This window comes from Mixophyes fleayi, chromosome 5, assembly GCF_038048845.1.
Source record: "Mixophyes fleayi isolate aMixFle1 chromosome 5, aMixFle1.hap1, whole genome shotgun sequence".
Classification (NCBI taxonomy): domain Eukaryota; kingdom Metazoa; phylum Chordata; class Amphibia; order Anura; family Limnodynastidae; genus Mixophyes; species Mixophyes fleayi.
In genome coordinates, this window is record NC_134406.1 from 276357180 (window position 1) to 276379339 (window position 22160).

A 22160-nucleotide genomic window follows, 5' to 3' on the forward strand; every position below is an offset into this window, starting at 1 on the left:
GGGTACCCACTTACTGGTACCCCTGACCTCGTCCTATAGATCAGGGTTGCTGTGGATGGATCCCCCCTGGCCTATCACACTGGCCAGAGCTGCTGGGTAGCGGGCAGAGCGGTGGTACTGGATGCTGGGTCCACACCTCAGTGCAGCCGGGAACGGATTAGAGTTGGGTCTAATCTATAGGTTGCAGGAATTTCAGTGTGGAAGAAGTTGTCAAGCAGGTCTTTGAAGCAAGTGATGTGTATTTGCTTTCACACTGATTTAAGGTACCAGTGATCAAGAGGTCAGAAGAAACAAGAATGATACATACATTTCAGTGTACAAGGGCTCTCTTTATATACAGTTTTAGAGACTAGTCTTGGCAGGGGGTCAGCCAGCCCCCTGATCAGATGGCTCCGCACAGACTGCAATATTTCATTCAAAGATTAACATCAGGATGTGAGATGTTCTTTAAACATGGATTTTAAATGCATTTTATACTTAACAAAACTTGCAATCTGTGATATCCTAAATAACATTGATCAGAGATTTCCTTGCACTCTAACCAGGATACAGGTAATGGCTCCCTACTGGGCCTTCAGGCCAGAGCAGGCATTTTATACTTTACAACAAAAGACTTAGTTAGCATTTCCTGCTATCAGCAAAACAGATTCCCTCCCAACATATGCCTAATTGGAGATTTCCTCTAGCAAAGTTGCAAAACCCCAAAACAAGACATTTCAATACATAATACAACCCAGTGTAACACGATAAGTGCATATGCAAATATACATTGGTGCCTGAACCAATAACTGAAATACATTTCTACATTATCCAGTCACAAATAAGTTATTTACAAGTGAGATCCAGCCACACATATATAGAAGATTAAAGGGAACAGGGAACTCCCTGATTGACTCTCCACCTACAACATGTATGGGTATCAGACATCAGGACATGAATACTTGGGTTGCTAAATATAAAGATTAGAGTGTAAAGTAATAAGAGCTTTGCAGTCTTTATCAGACAAGTTTTGTGTTAGAGAGATTGAGGTTGCCAACGATATAGTTTCATCAAACAAGCTTTGGTTTGAACCATTTACAATGAATACGAGCTTGAGGACCTGAGTTTTCGGTTTCAGAAGACTGAGGTGGACAGTAACAGGAACTTGAGAGATCGGGGTTGTGACAATTGTTTCATTGAATATATTCGCTATACAATTGCTACATTGTACTAAATATGACACTAGATAGTGTGGTCCCTCTGAAATAGAGGCACAATATCCTAAATCACAGATAGCATATTGTACTTAGGCGGCTTTGTGGCCCCGCAGATTCACATTAAACTTTGGTGAAAATCATTAACAGTCATTTGGTGAACTACATTCCCATATTATTGAGACACAATACAGAGGGCAGATCAGGGTATAGATCAATTCAGGTGTATAATTTACCGAGTTTGTTTACTCTCCCAGATAAAAGGGACTATAGCGACTTGGGTGCTGGGTGTCTTTGTATTATAAATTAATTCTGTGACACTGAATGCACAACACTGGTGGGGATGTCCAAACATAGCAATATCTACATGACAACGGAGGATGACTAGAGCCATCAGCAGCTAGCTGTACACCCGGCAGATCAGCGCTCTCCAGACTGTAAACCAGTATATGAGGTTTGAAAGCTGCATCCTAGTGTGCAGAAAAATCAGCTTTCATAAACTACTGTGACCAAAAACAAGAAAAGAAACCTCTTGTACCAGATAAGACTCCAGCATACACTGATTATTAGTTAGAGGTTAATACGGATGTTTATTTACCAAGATCAGTAAAGGGATCTCTTGCTATTGACAAGTCGCTGTATAATAATTCATTCACTTTTCAGCTGCATTCATATAACCACTGAATTCACAAGGTACATTATTTTCTAATTTACACTATATGATATTTACATTACATCATCACTTACTGGCAAAAATACTCAGAGGGGAGGGGGGGTTATATTTATACATAAAGTCATGGTGAACCGTGTCTTGGTGTGTAGGGTATGGTATAACAGATTACTAGGCAGAACGTTACAGTCTTTGTACACTGACCTGGGCCTCCTAACTGTAACAATCAGCATTTCCCATAACATTCCCTCCTGTAGCCGGGTGAGTAATTGCTGTGTGCAGGAAACTGCTCCCAGTGCTACAGTTCAGTGACATTTTTCTTTTTGAGAGGACTATCTGCAAGATATCGTTGAATACTGGGCAGGTAATTAAAATAAATATAAACCACCCGCCGATCTCTTACGTTTTCATGACAGCGCGGTGCTCCACATGACTGGATGGGATATTAGGCTGCCCTTTCGTGAAGGAGGGGGCTGCAGTTTCAGCCCACTGAATATCTCCATGGCAAGGACCAGGGGCTGTTCTGTACAAAGGTATTTTACATTAACTTTCATTAGTCACAGGAGACAATCTCAACATGCAACAGACATTCCTATAAACCATGTACCACAATAAGCCCGGGCGAGGACCAACTAGACCCAAACATTTTAATGTTTACAGATTAAGCAAGACCATTATTCAGTATTAACCTGACTTTCTACAGCAGATTAGTTAAAGTTCAACTCCGACAATATCAGACGTATTTTTACGGTTTTGTCTGATTCAGCAGGAATAATGATGTGCATTGTACAATGTTTTTCTACTGAACATACAGGTGAAATAGACGACTATCTTACAGAGAGGGAGACAATGACCGATATCATAAAGAGATACTACTCAATAAGATACATTTTACAGAATCAGCTAAAAATCTGTTCAAAGTACAGGAAGCCAAACACGTACTTCTGGGCAGGACCCCAGTGTTTCAGTAGACTCCCCCCGGCACATTGGGCCATGTGGTCCTCCAAGCTCAGACTGCAGTTTATATCACATGTATTCTACATATGCAGCAATTAGCTTTTTAAACTTACAGATTGAGCCCTGGAGAATCATGGCACTTTACCATTATTGAGAGTCTCTTGAGGCTACTTGTTATAAGGGCTGAGAAAACATTTTATATTGCGCCAACATACTGGGCAGTGTAGTACAATAAGTAAACCTACATTAAAACTACAGGAACAGAAGTCAAAAACAAATAGAACTTTCCAGGTATGCTAAGTAAACAGAAACCACAATATTTTTAAGTTTCTCATGAATTTGCTGTATGTTTATCCCCTGGTCCATATACAGTTATATACATTACTCTCTCGTACTGAGCAAGCTAGGTCACTGGACACCACCCAATGTCACACTATGACAATCCCTTACCTACTGCATGAGCACTGGGACTGAAGGATTCTATGTAAGAATGCCCCCACCAGGAGAAAGGTGATCAGCAGGGGGATTAGTGACGGGACACAAAACTATACAATAGGAAAGGTAAGAACACACTTTTCAACTCTTGCTTCAGTTAAGCTTTATTTTTTTCCTCCAGCTGCTGAAGGTTTTCTACATTACAGCCCATATAATCTGTACACAGCCAGATAAAGATTTCTATTCCACAATATAAGTCATTTACTCCAACCCCACAGACCAGAACCACTTATCCTGCCTTCCCCCAACAATGCTGGCTGCAGCTTCTTATCGGCCGGCCATAAAGCCAGTGTAACACAGATCCCAAATGAATGACTTTCAACTCTCTGATGGTAAAGGGCTCTCCTCCCATTTCAGTCCCTTATACAATTAATAGGTCAGAGACCTGCACTAAAATATCCCATCTGCTTGTTGGGGGTGAAGCAGGTCAGAAGATGCTCTCTGCTAGTGTGCGGGTAATACAGAAATCCCCGGATTCTCCACAGTCCTGGCTCTGGGAAAGTACCTGGATGTTGTATAATAAGCTTATAGTGTCTCAGCCACTCATCAATTCTGCTGCATTTGGGAACGTTTTCACAGTGAAGATAGAGGTCTTCTTACACCTAATTACTCAGCACTTCCTTAAAATGTACTGACTTAATGATTGGTAATAAATAAACAAAAACATACAGCCTTGGAGCCAGATTTATTCCAATGCTGAGCAAAACCTAATGCTAACCAACAGAGTATGGAAATGAATCTCTTATAAACATAAGGTTTCAGTGTGCTGCAAGGATTCGTGCCGTCTCTTTGTGTACCAATAAGCTGGTGGTACCTCCATGATTAGAGGCACAGCCTCTGATTGGCTTACAGTTTAATATCAGGGAGGCCAGCACCTCAATAGCAGAATAGCGCCCTTGTCACAGACACTCCTAACAGCAACATCAGGAGAATTCATAAAGCAAGAATGAAAAGTGGGATCCAAGCTTATAGTACTCCATGAGAGATCTTACAGAAACATCAGACCCATATATATATATATATATATATATATATATATATATATATATATATATATATATATATATATATATATAACAAGGTTATTTAATAAGCTAGGCTATGTACCGTGTAGTAGGGATACAAAAAATCAAGTGTTTGGTTAGTATGTCACAAATTAAATTATGTAGATCTGTGTGAAATCTAAGTGTCTACTAGAGCCCTTACATGTTATCTAGGCCTTGTGCTCATTCTTTAAGTTTAGGTTTTCTAAGGCCATAGACAACATTAGTCAATTAGTGATAAGGAAACCTTCAAATTAAAGGGCAACATTATGTGCAATGTTGTCTAGACAAACGGATAATGCCAATAATGCTCCATCCATACAGACAACATACAGCACAGAGCCGGAGTGAGGGAGCATTGGGAACACACAGTGCACATGTAAAACGTAATCTACTATTAACAACTTCCTCACAGCGTTGTTTACACTTTCTATACAAGGAAGTCAGGAAATAGCTTTGTGCACCATAGACCTTCCCTTTAATTACTGCAGTGTCTAAAGGGCACCAGAGAGGTTTCACAATACAGAGGGTTAGAAGTCCTCAGTGGTTGTCAACTGCTATATAAATGCAGTGTGTATTACACACACCTCCCTCCACATAAGAGTCATCTAATGTAGATACATTTATGTAAAACCACCAGTGAGTTGAGGCTGTCCATACACGTAGCAATCACCAGACCTATAGCCAAGCCTACCAGCAAGGTCGGTATCACCTGGCTGCAAATGTGGTCTACACTATAATTTGGTTATTCTACTCAATAGCGGAATAATCAATTTATACCATCAAGTGTGTGAAACCATTATCCCTATGGCTAGATACCCCCAGTTATAAGTAAACCAGTACAAGGTTCAATCTCCCTCCTGCAGTAAGTGCAGCTACCATTACAAGCTGCCAAGAAGAGTCTCACCAGAGAGCAGTTACTATGTTTCTGCAGGATCTCTACCTTACATGCTAGAAGCTCAGCCAAGATTGAAAGTGGAGGGGGAAGGGCTCAGGAGTTCAATACAAGTACATATTAACCTAGAGTGCTTATAACCTAATGAACAATTAAGGCAAACATAAAGCGGTCAAGCTGGGGGGACGTGCACCTTCATTATCCCCAATTTAGGGATGATAAATGGATGCATATTTTGGGGTGTGCTGAGAAATGTATCACAAATCTTATCTAATGGACAAGAATTCAAATGCTACATAGAAGTTACCACACTCCTATTTCTGTTCACCCAGAACAAGCCCCAATTGTTTCAGAGGCTGCAGGCTGGTAGATTTCCACAACTCCTGATGTAATTCGCCATCATCTAGATCAGTGTTTCTCAACTCCAGTCCTCAGGACCCACTGACAGTGCAGGATTGTCAGATGACCAGTGAAATAATTATACCACCTGCTACACTGTGTCAGTCAGTAATGAATACACCTGTGCTCCAGCAAGGAGATATGGAAAACATGTACTGCTAGGGGGTCCTGAGGACTGGAGTTGAGAAACACTGATCTAGAGAGAGGTACAATCATCCACCCAAGTGGCCAGATCCATATTCAGTGTGGTATATATTGTGCGGTGCATATGCAGAGGAATGTGGGGCAGGATTAGTGTGACTGGATGATTGTTGCACACACACAGCGCTCAATAAACTACATTGTCCACTGCTCAGATGGTTATTTTAAGCCCATTATACACAGCTGTGACTAAAACATCCTAGTGCGCCATTAATGTTCTCCTTACATCCCGCATAGGTCTACACAAATATGCAGCTAGAATTGATCTAGTCTCCCAATGGAAATAATTGATTTGCCATACTGTAAGCTATAAAGACTTTCTTTCAAATAAACTGGTTCACAAAATAACATGGTGTGACTGGATCACTTATAAATAACTTATGGTATAAATTTATTTAAAGGAAATAGCGCAGGGTGCTTGTTTATATAATTGCAAATGTACTTATTTTTGATATTGTGTGTATTTTGGTAAAGTAAGTATCTTTATTTCTGAGATCAGGGGAAGAAATTTGTTTTTTTGCTTTAACTTTGCTAGAGGAAATGCATTATTTCTGAGGTATATACCTGATACAATAAGCCTTTGTTGAGGAAGTCTTTTGTGTATTTTGGTGTGGAAAAATTACTTGTTTGGGGTGTTGTAACTTTCCTTTGGGAATGTGTATTCTGCAGTTGTCTGAAGAAAAAACCCATGTTAATCTCGTGTTAATTAGACATTTTGATGTGTGAGGGTCCAGCACCTGAAGGCACAGGTAGGTTTAATTATATTTGCTGTTAGATTTCCTGTGTCTAAAACAAGATGCAGGAAATCACAGCACATTTTAGGATATCAGTGTAAATACTGCTAGCTTTGCATTGCATGTAAATCCATGTTTGGGTAAACACACTGCATCCTGATTCTAAAAATAGCTCAGACCTCAGGGGGCTGGCTTAAACTGTGAGGCTGTGTCCAAAAACTGTATAAAAAGCACTGTTTTGTATTGAAAATTGTTATTTTTGCTTCATCTGACTTGCTCCCCGATATCTTCAACCAGTGTGAGCAAATAAATTTGCTTCAAAGACCTGCTGGTAAACTTCTCTATCCCTGTGACCTAAAGATTAGATCCAACTCTAATCCGTTCCCGGTTGTTTCTGAGGTTTGGACCCAGATTTCCGGTACCACTGCTCTACCCACTATCCAGCAGCTCTGGCCAGTGTGATAGGCCAGGGGAAATCCATCCACATCAACCCTGTTCCATAGGAAGAGGGCAGGGGTACCAGCACACTCACACCAGTAACGGGGTACAATTGCAGCGTCAGTTACTCAGAAGAAACCCAGTACTGGATGCCAATAAGTAGTCCAGTGGTGGCAGCATTTGTAAGCCTCCTACTGCGGTTAGAGGGTGCATTTGGGATAACGAAAGGGAACGGTAGCAAAGTAACCCCAGACGGTTCCCCGCAAAAACAGACAATTATTAAAGGCTTAAGCAACCTGTACAGCTGCCAAAAAAATTAAAATTCTCTACTAGAGTCAATACAGCTTTAGAGAAGTTACATTTATTTTGAATTATAAACATGGTTACTTCTCTGAAATTTAATATTTACGGCAATCTTTGTATTTTATTTAATAAATAATTGATTGCAGTGGTTTCAGATTATACAATAATTTAGTAAATGCAAGGTATTATAATAAATGCTAAATACATTTAGACTTCTTGCAACAAGAAAAATGAAAGGCAATGAAAGCAGCACATAATAGCTGTCTATTCACTGGTAACAAGGAAACTTTATGTAGCCTGTCATTACTGTAGTGTTGTCAAGCAATTATTGGAAGCTGTGAATGGAGAAAGCTGTAAATTGAACACAGCACAGGGTTTGTATAATACACACATATCCATAAGACTTACTGTGCATCAATGAAACCTGGTAGACTGATGCACCATTCACTGAAGTCCAACACAATCCGCAAAGCATTAGAAAACTTAAGTTACACTACTATATGGTAAATTAATGTTAGCACCAAATGGAGTCCTTAAAGACACAACTACATACATCGCAAACATGATGTAATTGCTACTTGATTCAGGCCACCTAATGAGCTCACATTGCTCCCTTATCACTGCCAACAGAAACAAAGATTTCAACTGGTCAGAAGCCACACTGGTGACTTATCATATATGAATAGGTGCTGGGGAGATTGTAAGGGAGTAAACATGTCATTTAAGGAATGATCAGTACTGGAACAAGGTGCTATAGAAAGCGAGTGATAGACACTGAGTTTGATGCAGATGTATCCAGCTCTATCCCATTCTGGTGAAGCTAGAGGCATTTTGGTATTCTGCACCCGAAAATTCATTTGAGGGATCTTCAAAAACATGCTGACATTTTGCAAAGTGTTTTGTGATTTAAGTGGTAATAAAGTAATCAAGATCATTAAACAAAGTCTGGCTAACAAGACTATGCAAACACCGTTTCACAAACCAAAGTAAGGGGCAGCTCAGGTAATACAACATAATCAGTCGTCTGTGAGCAGAGACACGCTAGCGATCTAATAGCTGCACAAGTCCAAAAACACCATTTTATGCTGCATCATCACCTAGGAACATGTTAGTACATGGGGGAGAATCTATCACACCCACCCTCCCATAGTTTTTTGACAGAAGCTGAGAGAAAAACTGAGGCATCCTGGGAAGGACAGGTGCTCTGAGCAGCTCCCAGGGCTCTGTGTTTTCCTAGGTGGTAGAGCAGCTATAAAGACAATATAAATTGTGATTTTATAGTCCGTAGTATGTGTCTTTACCTAGTTTACAGCTCAGCCTTTAGTTGAGCAGCCACTGGAGTCTCCATTACCCATTTATGATTACAGGTTAGGCCCCTATTTTGTTTCTAGGATTGCAGATTGTAAGAATTGTGGGCAAACAGACCAACAAGATTCCAAACTCAGTACAGTTATATTCCTTATATTCACACCAATACAGCAGAATGAAAGTCTGAATCAGTCTATTAAAAGTCTTTTAGTTTTATTTTTTGATTTTTTTAATATTAGGAAGTCAGTTTGCAGATTTTAGGAAAGCACCTGTCAGCTTTGCGTTTTTCCTGTATGCAGATGAAAACGTTCACACCAGATAACCAATGCCAGATATACAAGTTACAGCACCAAAAAACAAAAGCCCAATCTTTTCCATTCTGCGAAAAGTGGACCAAGGATCTCACCATAAACGAGAGCCACGTAAGAAGCAAGCAGAGGTTCCATCACAGCGCACGCTGTCTGCTACATAAGACAACTTTTATATAGGTCTCCGTCACACACACAAGGTACATATTACATGCACTGTATCTGTGGAGGTCGGACTGCCAGGAGACAGTTCATAGCCCACAGCAGATACAAGAAATGATGCTGGAAATAGGGAACAGAGGGGGAAGGAACAGATTTACAACCAATTTTCAAAAGATTGGTGTTAATGTTTATTTTAATTAGGTTTTTACTCCGGCTGTTGTAATGGGATTCTTCTGCATGACAGGACTTTATCTTAAATACATAGAGATGTGCATGTAATATATTTCAGCCCATCAAACTAAACAGAACTGTAATAATACACAACAAGCTACACCAAGGCTACAATGTTATCGGGGGGCTGGGTGGCTGTCCTTACCAGCATTACACTCCATACATTTACTCAAAGTATGTAAACCAGTCTGACCATGGAACCCGTCGCCTCCAATGTACATGTACACTGGCAGTTTTACTTGTGTTATCCAACGCTTTCTGTGCCATTCATTGCAAGCTAAACGAATTTAGGACAATGGAGTTACACTCCCAACAAATGTAAATACACTAGTTAATAAACAGATGTCAAACAGTGGTATAATAACAGCATACTACCAATTCGTTATATGACAACAGAAAAGCTGCAAAATAAACCTGGTAATGACAGGAGGGTTTACACCTATTTAAGGTCAGACTAGAAATACCAAGATATTTAATCTCTCACAGAGTGTTATGTGGGTGGTTAGGAAGTGGAGAAATGAACATTTAACCACAAGTGTTTTTGTTTTGTTTTTGAAAGCCAACTTTCATTTCCACCATCCGTGACTACAATGTCTATAAAACCAGTCCTAATGCACACTGCAGCATCTCCTACTTCAGGTTACTGGAAAAAATCTGCTTTTCAAACTCCAATCACCAGGGCAGAAATTGAAAGCAGAATGAAGTTTTGTACTCTCAAGGAAGGAGGCCGCTATCTGACTATATAATGGCTGTCAGCAGCATATATGAAACAGGGGTATTTCTATGTAAGTGAATATGTCCACCTGCTGCAGGACATGTTTGGTGGGAGAAGCTTCTCAGAAGTGGACTCTGTGGATTGTTGGATTAATACAACGGGGCAGGGACAGTGATGTCACGGCGTTTGTCCTGTAAGAGATCCTATTAGTTGCTAAAACATTATTTGGGCCGCAGCTTTGAAGCAAATCTATCGCCCTATCTGCTAATCAGTCTGCCTGCAGCTCCATGAAGAGGGGCGGGTAAAACATATTAATTTACTAGCCCACAAACACTGTGATCAGGCATCAATCGGCCATTATCTATTTTCTATACAGCAGGGATTTAGGTATAAAAGAAGAACGAGAGCCAGTAAACACAAGACAGCCCAAACATAGCCCAGTGATCAGTGGCAACATCGGTGATGAATTGGTGTAAACAATCCCCATGTATGGAGCACAATGACCTACACTAGAGGAGGCTTATATCACAGCAACCAGTGGGAAAAAGAGATTATACTGTATTAATAAGACCTAGGCGGCCCCTCAGTCCCTCATAACATAGGCAGACATAGATATATATATACAGACAGTGACATGTGCAGAGGGAAGCAATAATGTGCACTGTATGGAATGGACACACAGAGAAACCCTTGAATGTAAAAGATGTGTTTGCTGTTTTGGTTTTTTTTAAAGGCAACACATATAATTCTAACAATTTAGTTGCTAAACCTGTTATTAGATTAAAAGTTATCCAGAGATAACACAGCTATAAAAGTTAATTTCTGTAAAATGATCAGGTAATAGGGTTCATATGCTTGTAGCAGCTAAAATTTATTTTTAATTTATATGTAACATCCTAGGCACGGTCACTTCTCGCGGCCACTAACCAGTTTGGAACCACAAGACAATCATTAAAAAATGATATGCTGCTTTACTTTCTTGTGTTGTCTTCAATGCCAGAAGTACTCAGAAAGCCATTATTATGTGTTGGGTGGCCACAAAGCCATAACCAGTGATACACATGCTGTGAAACAGAATATCCATTAATAGGATTTTTATTACTCAGTCATGGTCGTGCTGAGCAAAAAAGAACAGCAGAAATTATATAAATATATTATTTTGGATTAAGTTCTACTTTAATGTTGAACAGTCTAAATTAGGGTCTGCAGATTACCTGTCAGTCACCTTAACTTCTATTACAGAGCTGGACAAATCAGTCACTGCTGTTACTTAGAAACACACCCTGTAAGTGAAGCATGTCCCCAATCTACCGTATGTCCCTTTGCAGCAAGTCGCACCCCTGTATCTGTCAGAATCCTCCGCAAGCAGAGTTCTCTATAGAACTGCTCTGGATGGGAAAAGAAAAAAAGTAATCCAAAATTGCTGGTCCTAATCTTAGGATAATTTTGTCAACGTTCCGAACATTCAACTGAAATTGCACTCACAAAAGCGAAAAATTATGTACATGTAAAGTCTAAGTGTTATTTCTCCACACGTATCCCGCTGGACCTCTGCTGCTTTCCACATCACCCTCTTCTCCTGCACACACTCCCCTCCACTGCCCTTCGTGACAGTTCTTTCCTGGTTCACTTCCCACCCATTAAAGTGCTCCTTTAGTTTCTGTACCTCATATTTGCCAACTTTAACTACTCCCCAAGAAATCCCTGGGAGGAGAACAAGTGGCATCTGCAGTGGGGACATGACATGGTGATTTGCATCACTTGGCCTGTCTCCTGGGCGTAAAACCGTCATCATGCCATTGAGAACCCTGTCCTTCCACTTCATTAGGAGAACTACCTGAAATTCATGAGTTTCCTGGATATCTGTTGGGGTCCCAAAAGGCTGTGTTCTCAGCACGGCTTCTCACTTTTACACCTCTTCTCTTGGGAAACTAATTTGCTCACTCTGCCTCCAGCACCACCTCTACCTCCCATCTCTGTACTATTCTGTTTAACCACCTATCTCTCTGCTATCTCCACATGGATGTCCCAACACTAACCAAAAGCACAACATAACAAAAACATCTCATTTTCCCCTGTCAAAAGACACCACCTACCATCAATAACACCCCTCAACATTTCCTTACTCTCCCAAGCTTGCTGCTGTCACTTATTTATACCCTCTACTTCCCATAACCAGTCTCTTTCATAGTCCTGTCACCTCCAACTTAGGAATACTGCCAGAATACACTTTTTTATTACTGTCATCTTTCTTCTTCAGTGCTGCACCCTCCTGCTATCTGGCATTCCCCTCACCCACTTCAACTCAAGTACTACAGCTACACTGATCTTTCTCTCTCACTGCTCCACATCTGCTGAACCAATGTGCAAATCCCTACACTGGCTCTGTGTCCTCCAGAATCCAATTCAAATTACTCACCCTTATCTACAAAGCCCCCCAGCACCTCCACCCCTTCATACATCTAAAAAAATACTCTCCGTCTCGCAAACTTAGATCTACCTCTGACAACTACCTCTCACTGCTGCCTCAAGACATCTTGTGTCTGCGTCCCTACTATGCCTGATCAGACTCTCTCAGAGCCTTCCGAACTTTTAAATGCTCTCTGGAAACCCATCTCTTTATCAGAGCTTAACTTACTACACCTATACTAATGCCCCATCACAACTGTCCTAATCTCTACTCTGAGCCACACTCGCTCCTCGTTTCAGTTGTGCCCTCTTATAATTAGAGGTTAAGCTCTCTACAATGATTTTGTCCACATTGTATGACCTCATTTTATGTATTATTATTAACTTTGACTTATATGCCCTACTTTCCCCACTGTGGAGCACTACACTGCCTTACAAATCTAATCCAAAATTGGGCCCTTGTGTGTACAAATGTAATTTCAATTTAAAGCTCCAATGTGGCAGGGACAGATAGGAATGATTGTCGCACTTGTCCATCCCACCCCATCCTAAGTTAATTTACTGCTCATGCTCCACCTTTTCCTCTCACTTCTCTTCAGCCCTTTTGTCTCTTACTGCTCTTGAAGTTGGCCCTCTCTATCTCCTCGTCCTCTTTGTAAGGTTTCCTTTGTTCCAGTTGTGTATTGTCTCGTGTATTGAATTTTAATGATTACATTGTTTCTCTTGACCCTTATCTGTATTTTGTTCAGATTTTTGTTGATTGTGTGGTGCTATATAAAGAAAATGAGGTGCTGACATGCTCCACGTAATATGATGAAAGGAAATAGATTTTATATATATACACAAATATATATATATATATATACACACACACACAAATGTTGAGCTCTAACACAGATTTACAGGCTGCCAGAGTGAACGGCAGCAGCTTATTCTGACGCAGGTTATAACCTGTCATTTGCCATCATACAAATACAATAATAGTGTTGACAGGCCTTAGAAGAGGAGTTTATATAATCACATAGGGTTAGCGGTATTCCATCTCCTCCAGGTTTTGGTATTATGTTTGTTGTCTGCGTTGTATATTTTGTCATCAAATACAATGTTTAGTAACTTGTTTCACAGGGGCAACAGTAAGGGGGAACTCAATTACCAGCGATGTTCCTCAGAACAACTCAGATGCAAGATTTTTGCAAGAAATCTCTTCTGATTGAAAACGGAACAAAGATTTTACCGTAGTAACGATAAAATGCGCAGCCGCGATGTTCTCAGGAACATCACAGCTAATTAAATTCCCCACCAATAGGTAGTTATCAAACCTTCTGAAAAGAAGTGGAGGTCTGGCCGATACCAACCAATCAGATAACTCATTTATGTAGTACATATTAGAAATGTAAAATCTGGTTGGTTGATAGAGGCTATAAGGCCACTTCTCTTTAGAAGGCTTGAAAAATCTACACCTAAGAGTTTGGGGCCCATTACTTTTAATATTAATTCACAAATAATTTATATTAAGTTTTTCTTGGTTTGTTGAATTTTGTCCTTTAAATATAGCAGAGCTGCACCATTCCCAGTAACCTGGTGTTCAACATAGTAATAGTTACTTCTGGAGCCTAATTTTAGAGAGTAATTTCTAGGTCGGTGAATTGTCGCACATCTTCCCTGGCTCCTTAAAGTATCTTATCGACTAGATTTGATTAACTGGCTCTTGAATTATACATTATTTTGTCCACTGATATACTGTTAATTCTAATGCATTAACAAAAATATAAGGCATTTTTCACCATCCCAAACTAAAGTCAGCACAGAGTGAAGCTGGGTACACACTGATGCAATTATCATACAGATCAGGTCACACAATACACGAACATTTGGTCAGATATTGCAAGAGTGTGTACACTCCCATGATCATGTTTTATCTTTCCAAAACACATTGCAGTTGTCGTTTGTTGCATCGCTGTCAGGCAAACGTGGAAGTGTGTTCACACTCACGACCAGCAGCGTAGGCAGACATCTGTAGAGGGTAGTCACGATCTTCTCAGCAGATGGTTATGAGATATGAAGATCACAGATCTGACAGTAAATTGTGTAGCTGTGTGTACGCATCAGCATGATCATTGGGACTTTCAATCGTTGGTGAAATAGCTATAGAAAATACATCTGAAGATTGCAGCGGTGTGTACCCAGCTTAGGTAACTAACCGACAACAAACAGTACCAGACTAGTAACCAACAAGTAGCCTATAGCATAGGCTTTCCAGATGGTCAGGAACTATATTCAAAATAGCACAAGATTAATAATAGTCCCAACAGTCTATGTACAAACCGTAGGGACTGGTGCACGGACCATCACACTAAGGCCTTCAACACTTGTTTCTGTGGTTCACTAAATTCAATGATGCAGAGCTGGAGCGTTGTTTTCTTCATATACACGTACATGTCTATATAATACACACACACTCAGTAGCCACTTTATTAGGTACACCTGCTCGTAAATTCAGATATCTAACCAGCCAATCATGTGGCAGTAACAATGCATAAACGCATACAGCCATGGTCAAGAGGTTCAGATGTTGTTCAGACAAAACACCAGAATGAGGAAGATACGTGATCTGATGGACCATGGAAGGACTGTTGGTGCCAGATGGGGTGGATTTGAGTATCTCAGAAACTGCTTATTTCTTGGGATTTACACACAAAGTCTGTAGAGTTTACAGAGAATGGTGGAAAAACAGAAAAAACATTCAGTAAGCGGCAGCTCTGTGGTGGGAAATGTCTTGTTAATGAGATGTTAAAGGTGAATGGACAGACTGGTACAAGTCAACTTGTAGGTAATGGGGTCAACATTTGACATAAACATGAAGCCATGGCTCTATCCTGCCTGGTGTCCATGATGCAGGCCGGTGGTGTAATAGTATGGGGAATGTTTTCTTGGCACTCAGGCTCCTTAATATCAACTGAGGATTGTTTAAATGCCACAGCCTACAGGAATATCATTGCTGACTATGTACATCCATTTATGGCCACAGTCTACCCCTCATCTAAAGGCTACTTCCACCAGGATAATGCACCATATCAAAAATCACATTTCATCTTAAGCAGGTTGCAGCAACTTGACAAAGACTTCAGTGTACTCCAATGGCATCCACAAGTCACCAGATCTCCATTCAATAGAGCACCTTAGGGATGTGATGGAACTGGGGAGTGACAGCATGAATGAGCAGCCAACAAAAACTCTGTGATGCCAACATGGATCACAATCTCTAAGGAATATTTCCAGCATCTTGTTGAATCCATATCACAAATAATTTAAGCTATTCTGAGGGCTAAAGGGGGAGGTCCTACCCAGTACTAGAAAGGTGTACTTAATAAAGTGTCCACTGAAGGTTTCCTTACCACACACTACAGTGTTATCCCCAGAACCTAATTCCTGGGTGCTCCACTCGGCTGTTTGTACTTGCCCCTTGGCTCAGAGTCCAAAAGAGTTTTATTAGAATAAGATGAACCAATGTTTGCTCTATTATAATAATAGGCAACGTGTGAGCATTGCAACCAGCAGAGCATGTTAGACCACTGACCACCAGTCTGACCGGTCCCAATAGTTAGTTCAGAAAGGTGTGGCCAAGAACCTCCACCATTGTTCATTCTTATTGTCAAGTATTTACACTGTCCCCACCCACCTACTTCCTAATGCTACCCAGCTGGAAAAATGTTGTGGTAAGAACACTGCACTAGTACCCATCTTGCCAGAAACCAATTAACCTACATGGTTTTGGATTGTGAGAGGAAACCGAGCACACAGAAGCCTAATTTTAGCAGAGGCATTCTCATATTATTTAGGTCCCATACTAGAAACCACAATTGTCTGGGAATCCCCTGGTGCAATAACTATATTCCAGGGTTGGCAGTATTCCCAATAGTCTTTGTAACCATAAAGTGATTGCATGAGCCGATCTTGTATGGTGCCTGTAATAATGTGTGTATCAGGGTACATACAACTCATTTATCAGTTCTACTGTATCTTGTGTCAGTTATAATAAACTGGACATCTCTACAGCACAGTGGCCAAAGTTGTATTTCACACAATAGTAAATACTTAAACTCTGAATATAGACTGATGTTTAGGAACAAAGGCGTTTCCCACCCTGTTGGTGAATTGAACCTGCCTGCATGTTTTAGGTAGAGTCCTAATACTAGCAATGGTTTGTGGATCCTCATGTGCTGCAGCTAGTGCAGTAACTATTTCAGGGTTAAATGTCTTTGTAACCTTAGACTAGGGAACGCACTGGAAGTTCTCAGGTCAATTATCAGGCCAAACATCCGATAAACGTTTTAGCCCGATATTGTATTAGTGTGTATACATGCACAAGGAACGATAGTTGTTCCAAAGTACCAATCATCACTTTATTTAATTGTTCGTTCTGTTTAAAAGTCTTGTTCCAGTAGCCTTCCAGTCCTGCAGTAAGTATGCACTCACAGGACTGTCAGCCAAGAGAGAGTAGGAACCTGTCACTGTTATACATAGAATGCTGTAGGTGGATGGATACTGAATATTTTGTTTCAGAGTCACAAAAGCTAACGAAATTTATAATGACACTGTGGAAAAGTCAAAAGTTTATTTTGTGTGTTAAGACCAGTGTGACACGAAGGACAGACTACACTGCTCTTGGACCAGAAGAGCACAGATCAGAAGGTAAATAGTGTATAGTGTGTACATGTGAATCAGCAGACTGAAAATTCAGTCACAGGTTAAATCATTGCAGATAACTCATCACCTGAAGCTGGGAAGATATAGCTGGTAGTGCAGAGCCATCAATAGAGTTCTATAGGAAGAGGTATAGCAACCGTACTGTCTAGCTGTGAGCTGTAGTACACACTGGAAATGATTAGTTATTGCAGTAACAATATTGGAGAATTACATGTGCTAGTTACTGTCTTTACAAACTAAAAGGACAAGTAGTTTACTCATAATGAGTAAATGAAATTCTGATGTGCCTTGTGCAAATACATATTTCTATAGGATAGACCGGCTACAAAGTGACAGTTCCAAGATCGTGATTATGCAATAATGTAAAGGAAAGCACTGTTGTGTCCATGTTCTATTTAGTATATTGTTATCCAGGAATGACACAGCAGGGGGCACAACACAAGGGTGCCAGCCAGCCAGCCCCCCCCCCCCCCCCCACACACACACACACACACACACACGAGAAGAAGTACAGGATAGGGGGGCTGCCTACAAACACACACAGGACAGGGCACACATAGCAAGGGGGGCCACCGCACAGGACAGGGCGCGCACAGCGGAGGGAGCGTACAGGACAGTGCGTGCACAGAGGAGGAGCGGGCCGCCGCGCAGGAGGGCACGCATAGGAGGGGGGCGCCGCACATGACAGGGCGCACACAGAGGAGGAGGCCGCCGCACAGGACAGGGCGCACACAGAGGAGGGGGCCGCCGCACAGAGCGCGCACAGAGGAGGAGGGGGCCGCCGCACAGAGGAGAAGGGGGCCGCCGCACAGGACGCGCACAGAGGAGGAGGGGGCCGCCGCACAGAGCGCGCACAGAGGAGGAGGGGGCCGCCGCACAGGACAGGGCGCGCACAGAGGAGGAGGGGGCCGCCGCACAGGACAGGGCGCGCACAGAGGAGGAGGGGGCCGCCGCACAGGACAGGGCGCGCACAGAGGAGGAGGGGGCCGCCGCACAGGACAGGGCGCGCACAGAGGAGGAGGGGGCCGCCGCACAGGACAGGGCGCGCACAGAGGAGGAGGGGGCCGCCGCACAGGACGCGCACAGAGGAGGAGGGGGCCGCCGCACAGGACGCGCACAGAGGAGGAGGGGGCCGCCGCACAGGACGCGCACAGAGGAGGAGGGGGCCGCCGCACAGGACGCGCACAGAGGAGGAGGGGGCCGCCGCACAGGACGCGCACAGAGGAGGAGGGGGCCGCACAGAGGAGGAGGAGGGGGTCGCCGCACAGAGGAGGAGGAGGGGGCCGCCGCACAGAGCGCGCACAGAGGAGGAGGGGGCGCCGCACAGAGGAGGAGGGGGCCGCCGCACAGAGCGCGCACAGAGAAGGAGGGGGGCGCCGCACAGGACAGGGCGCACACAGAGGAGGAGGGGGCCGCCGCACAGAGGAGGAGGGGGCCGCCGCACAGGACAGGGCGCGCACAGAGGGGGAGGGGGCCGCCGCACAGGACAGGGCGCGCACAAAGGGGCCGCCGCACAGGACAGGGAGCGCACAAAGGGGGCCGCCGCACAGGACAGGGAGCGCACAGAGGGGGCCGCCGCACAGGGAGCGCACAGAGGGGGCCGCCGCACAGGACAGGGCGCGCACAGAGGGGGGGGGACGCACAGGACAGGGCACACACACACAGGGGGGGACGCACAGGACAGGGCACACACACACAGGGGGGGACGCACAGGACAGGGCACACACACAGAGGGGGGACGCACAGGACAGGGCACACACACAGAGGGGGGACGCACAGGACAGGGCGCACACACAGAGGGGGGACGCACAGGACAGGGCGCACACACAGAGGGGGGGACGCACAGGACAGGGCGCACACACAGAGGGGGGGACGCACAGGACAGGGCGCACACACACAGAGGGGGGGACGCACAGGACAGGGCGCACACACACAGAGGGGGGGACGCACAGAACAGGGCATACACAGAGGGGGGGGACGCACAGAACAGGGCGCGCGCACACACACAGGGGGCGCACAGGACAGGACACACACACACGGGGGGGGACGCACAGGACAGGGCACACACACACGGGGGGACGACGCACAGGACAGGGCACACACACACAGGGGGGGGACGACGCACAGGACAGGGCACACACAGGGGGGGGACGACGCACAGGACAGGGCACACACACACACGGGGGGGGACGACGCACAGGACAGGGCACACACACACACAGGGGGGGGACGACGCACAGGACAGGGCACACACACACACAGGGGGGGGACGACGCACAGGACAGGGCACACACACACAGGGGGGGGACGACGCACAGGACAGGGCACACACACACAGGGGGGGGACGACGCACAGGACAGGGCACACACACACAGGGGGGGGACGACGCACAGGACAGGCCACACACACACAGGGGGGGGACGACGCACAGGACAGGGCACACACAGGGGGGACGGACGCACAGGACAGGGCACACACACACAGGGGGGACGACGCACAGGACAGGGCACACACACACAGGGGGGACGACGCACAGGACAGGGCACACACACACAGGGGGGACGACGCACAGGACAGGGCACACACACACAGGGGGGGGACGCACAGGACAGGGCACACACACACAGGGGGGGGACGCACAGGACAGGGCACACACACACACACACAGGGGGGGGACGCACAGGACAGGGCACACACACACACAGGGGGGACGCACAGGACAGGGCACACACACACAGGGGTGGACGACGATGCACAGGACAGGGCACACACACACACAGGGGGGGGGGGACGCACAGGACAGGGCACACACACACAGGGGGGGGACGCACAGGACAGGGCACACACACACACACTGGGGGGGGACGCACAGGACAGGGCACACACACACACACAGAGGGGGGGACGCACAGGGCACACACACACACACACACAGAGGGGGGGACGCACAGGGCACACACACACACAGAGGGGGGGACGCACAGGGCACACACACACACACAGAGGGGGGGACGCACAGGACAGGGCACACACACACAGGGGGGGGGGGACGCACAGGACAGGGCACACACACAGAGGGGGGGGGACGCACAGGACAGGGCACACACACACACACAGAGGGGGGGGACGCACAGGACAGGGCACACACACACACACAGGGGGGGGGACGCACAGGACAGGGCACACACACACAGGGGGGGGGACGCACAGGACAGGGCACACACACACAGGGGGGGGGACGCACAGGACAGGGCACACACACACACAGGGGGGGACGCACAGGACAGGGCACACACACACAGAGGGGGGGGGACGCACAGGACAGGGCACACACACACACAGAGGGGGGGGACGCACAGGACAGGGCACACACACACACACACAGGGGGGGGGACGCACAGGACAGGGCACACACACACACAGGGGGGGGGGACGCACAGGACAGGGCACACACACACACACAGGGGGGGGGGACGCACAGGACAGGGCACACACACAGGGGGGGGGGGGCGCACAGGACAGGGCGCGCACACACACACACAGGAGGGGGGGACGCACAGGACAGGGCACACACACACACAGGAGGGGGCACAGCCATTACTACAGACACTCACCCCGGGGCTGGGCGCTGCTCCTCCTCAGACCTCTCCTCCAGGATCACATCCTCCGCTTCGCTGTCACTCTCTCCCCCAGAGCTGCTCTCCGTAGCGTCCGAGTCAAACCCGCCCTGAGCCGCCCGCAGCCGGGCCGTGGAGCTACTGGCCAGCCGGTCCAGTTCCATGTGAGGGGTCCCCGGCAGCCCGTCCTCCCCGCGGCGGGCCAGCAGCTCCACCAGTCCGGACAGCTGCTGCCTGACATGCCGCTCCACCTGCTTGGCCTGGATGACCTGCAGCCGCCGACACAGCCTCCGTGCCCGGGCCCCGAGCTCCTGCTGCCGGCCCGACATCCGAGCAGTCCTGCGGGCACACAGCGGCCTCTCCCCGGGCTCCGGGACACCCCGCGGCCTCTCCCCGGGCTCCGGGACCCTGCTCCTCCCTCCCCGCTCCGGGGCTCGGCTCCCTCCGTTCAGTACCAGCAGCCCCGGCCTCCTCGCCCCGTTCAGCTCCGGCTTCCAGGCAGGGAGGCTGCTCTCGGCGCTCAGCTTCAGCCTGTGAGGGGCTTCCTGGGCCGCTCCAGTCAGCGCCGGGGCCATGTCCGCCATGCGGGGGGCTCCGGCCGAGGGGGGCGGCACACGAGTCAGGGCTCCGGGGGCCCCGGGCTCTTCATGGCCCGGCCGGGGGGTCCCAGTTCCCAAGCCCCCGGCACTCGAGGCGACCACTCGCAGCCGCGTCTCTTCGTAACACACGAGGCGGCGGAGGCCTCTTCCCCACCCGGGCAGCGAGGTGAACAAAGCTCCTTTACTCCTCCCCCCGCCTCCTCCTCTGCAGGGGCGGCCATTGCGCGTTCACCCCGCCCGCCGCCATCTTGTGCCGTGCCTGTCACTCCGCGCCCAGGGATCTACCACTGCGAGGGGAGCGCACACAGGCCGAGCTCGTCACTCCGAGTTTTCCTTCCAGGGTCTAGCGTAACTTGATTGTGTATATCATGCGCATTAAGTTCAGTAGTGTAACGGAAATGCGTAGTTGAAGAGCGAGTAAATCTGGCACACACCCCCCTCCCTCAACAACACATTGGTACCGCCCAGTTTGCGATCGACGACGTTCTGTTTCCCAATTGCGCAGCTGGCTAATCTCCTTTTCCCGCCTCCCTCTCCTGACAGAATGTCCCGCCCCTCGCCCTGATTGGTCGCGCAGTGAACTCCTTTGTCTCGTCTTGTTTTCTCAGTACATGTTTCTTTTGGGTTGGCGGCCTTGACGTCATTAGGAGTGACTACCTCCCGCCTTTTACCACAGTGATTGACACTCAGAATAGCAAATCAGATAGAAGCATATGAACTGAAGGCCCGCCTCCGTTCTCTCATTTATTTAGTTTTATTTAACTACCAAAGTTTT

At 46.1% G+C, this 22160-nt stretch overlaps 1 protein-coding gene across 1 annotated transcript in view; it reads right to left on the bottom strand.

The window, feature by feature from the left end:
- Positions 1-21856, bottom strand: part of LOC142159375 (KAT8 regulatory NSL complex subunit 1-like) — a 46766-nt gene extending 24910 nt beyond the window's left edge. The window contains exon 1 of the mRNA XM_075214201.1: positions 20784-21856. Coding sequence (XP_075070302.1) covers positions 20784-21370 — 587 coding nt within the window. The 5' untranslated portion in view covers positions 21371-21856. The remainder of the gene's footprint in view (positions 1-20783) is intronic.
- Positions 21857-22160: the final 304 nt, after the last annotated feature.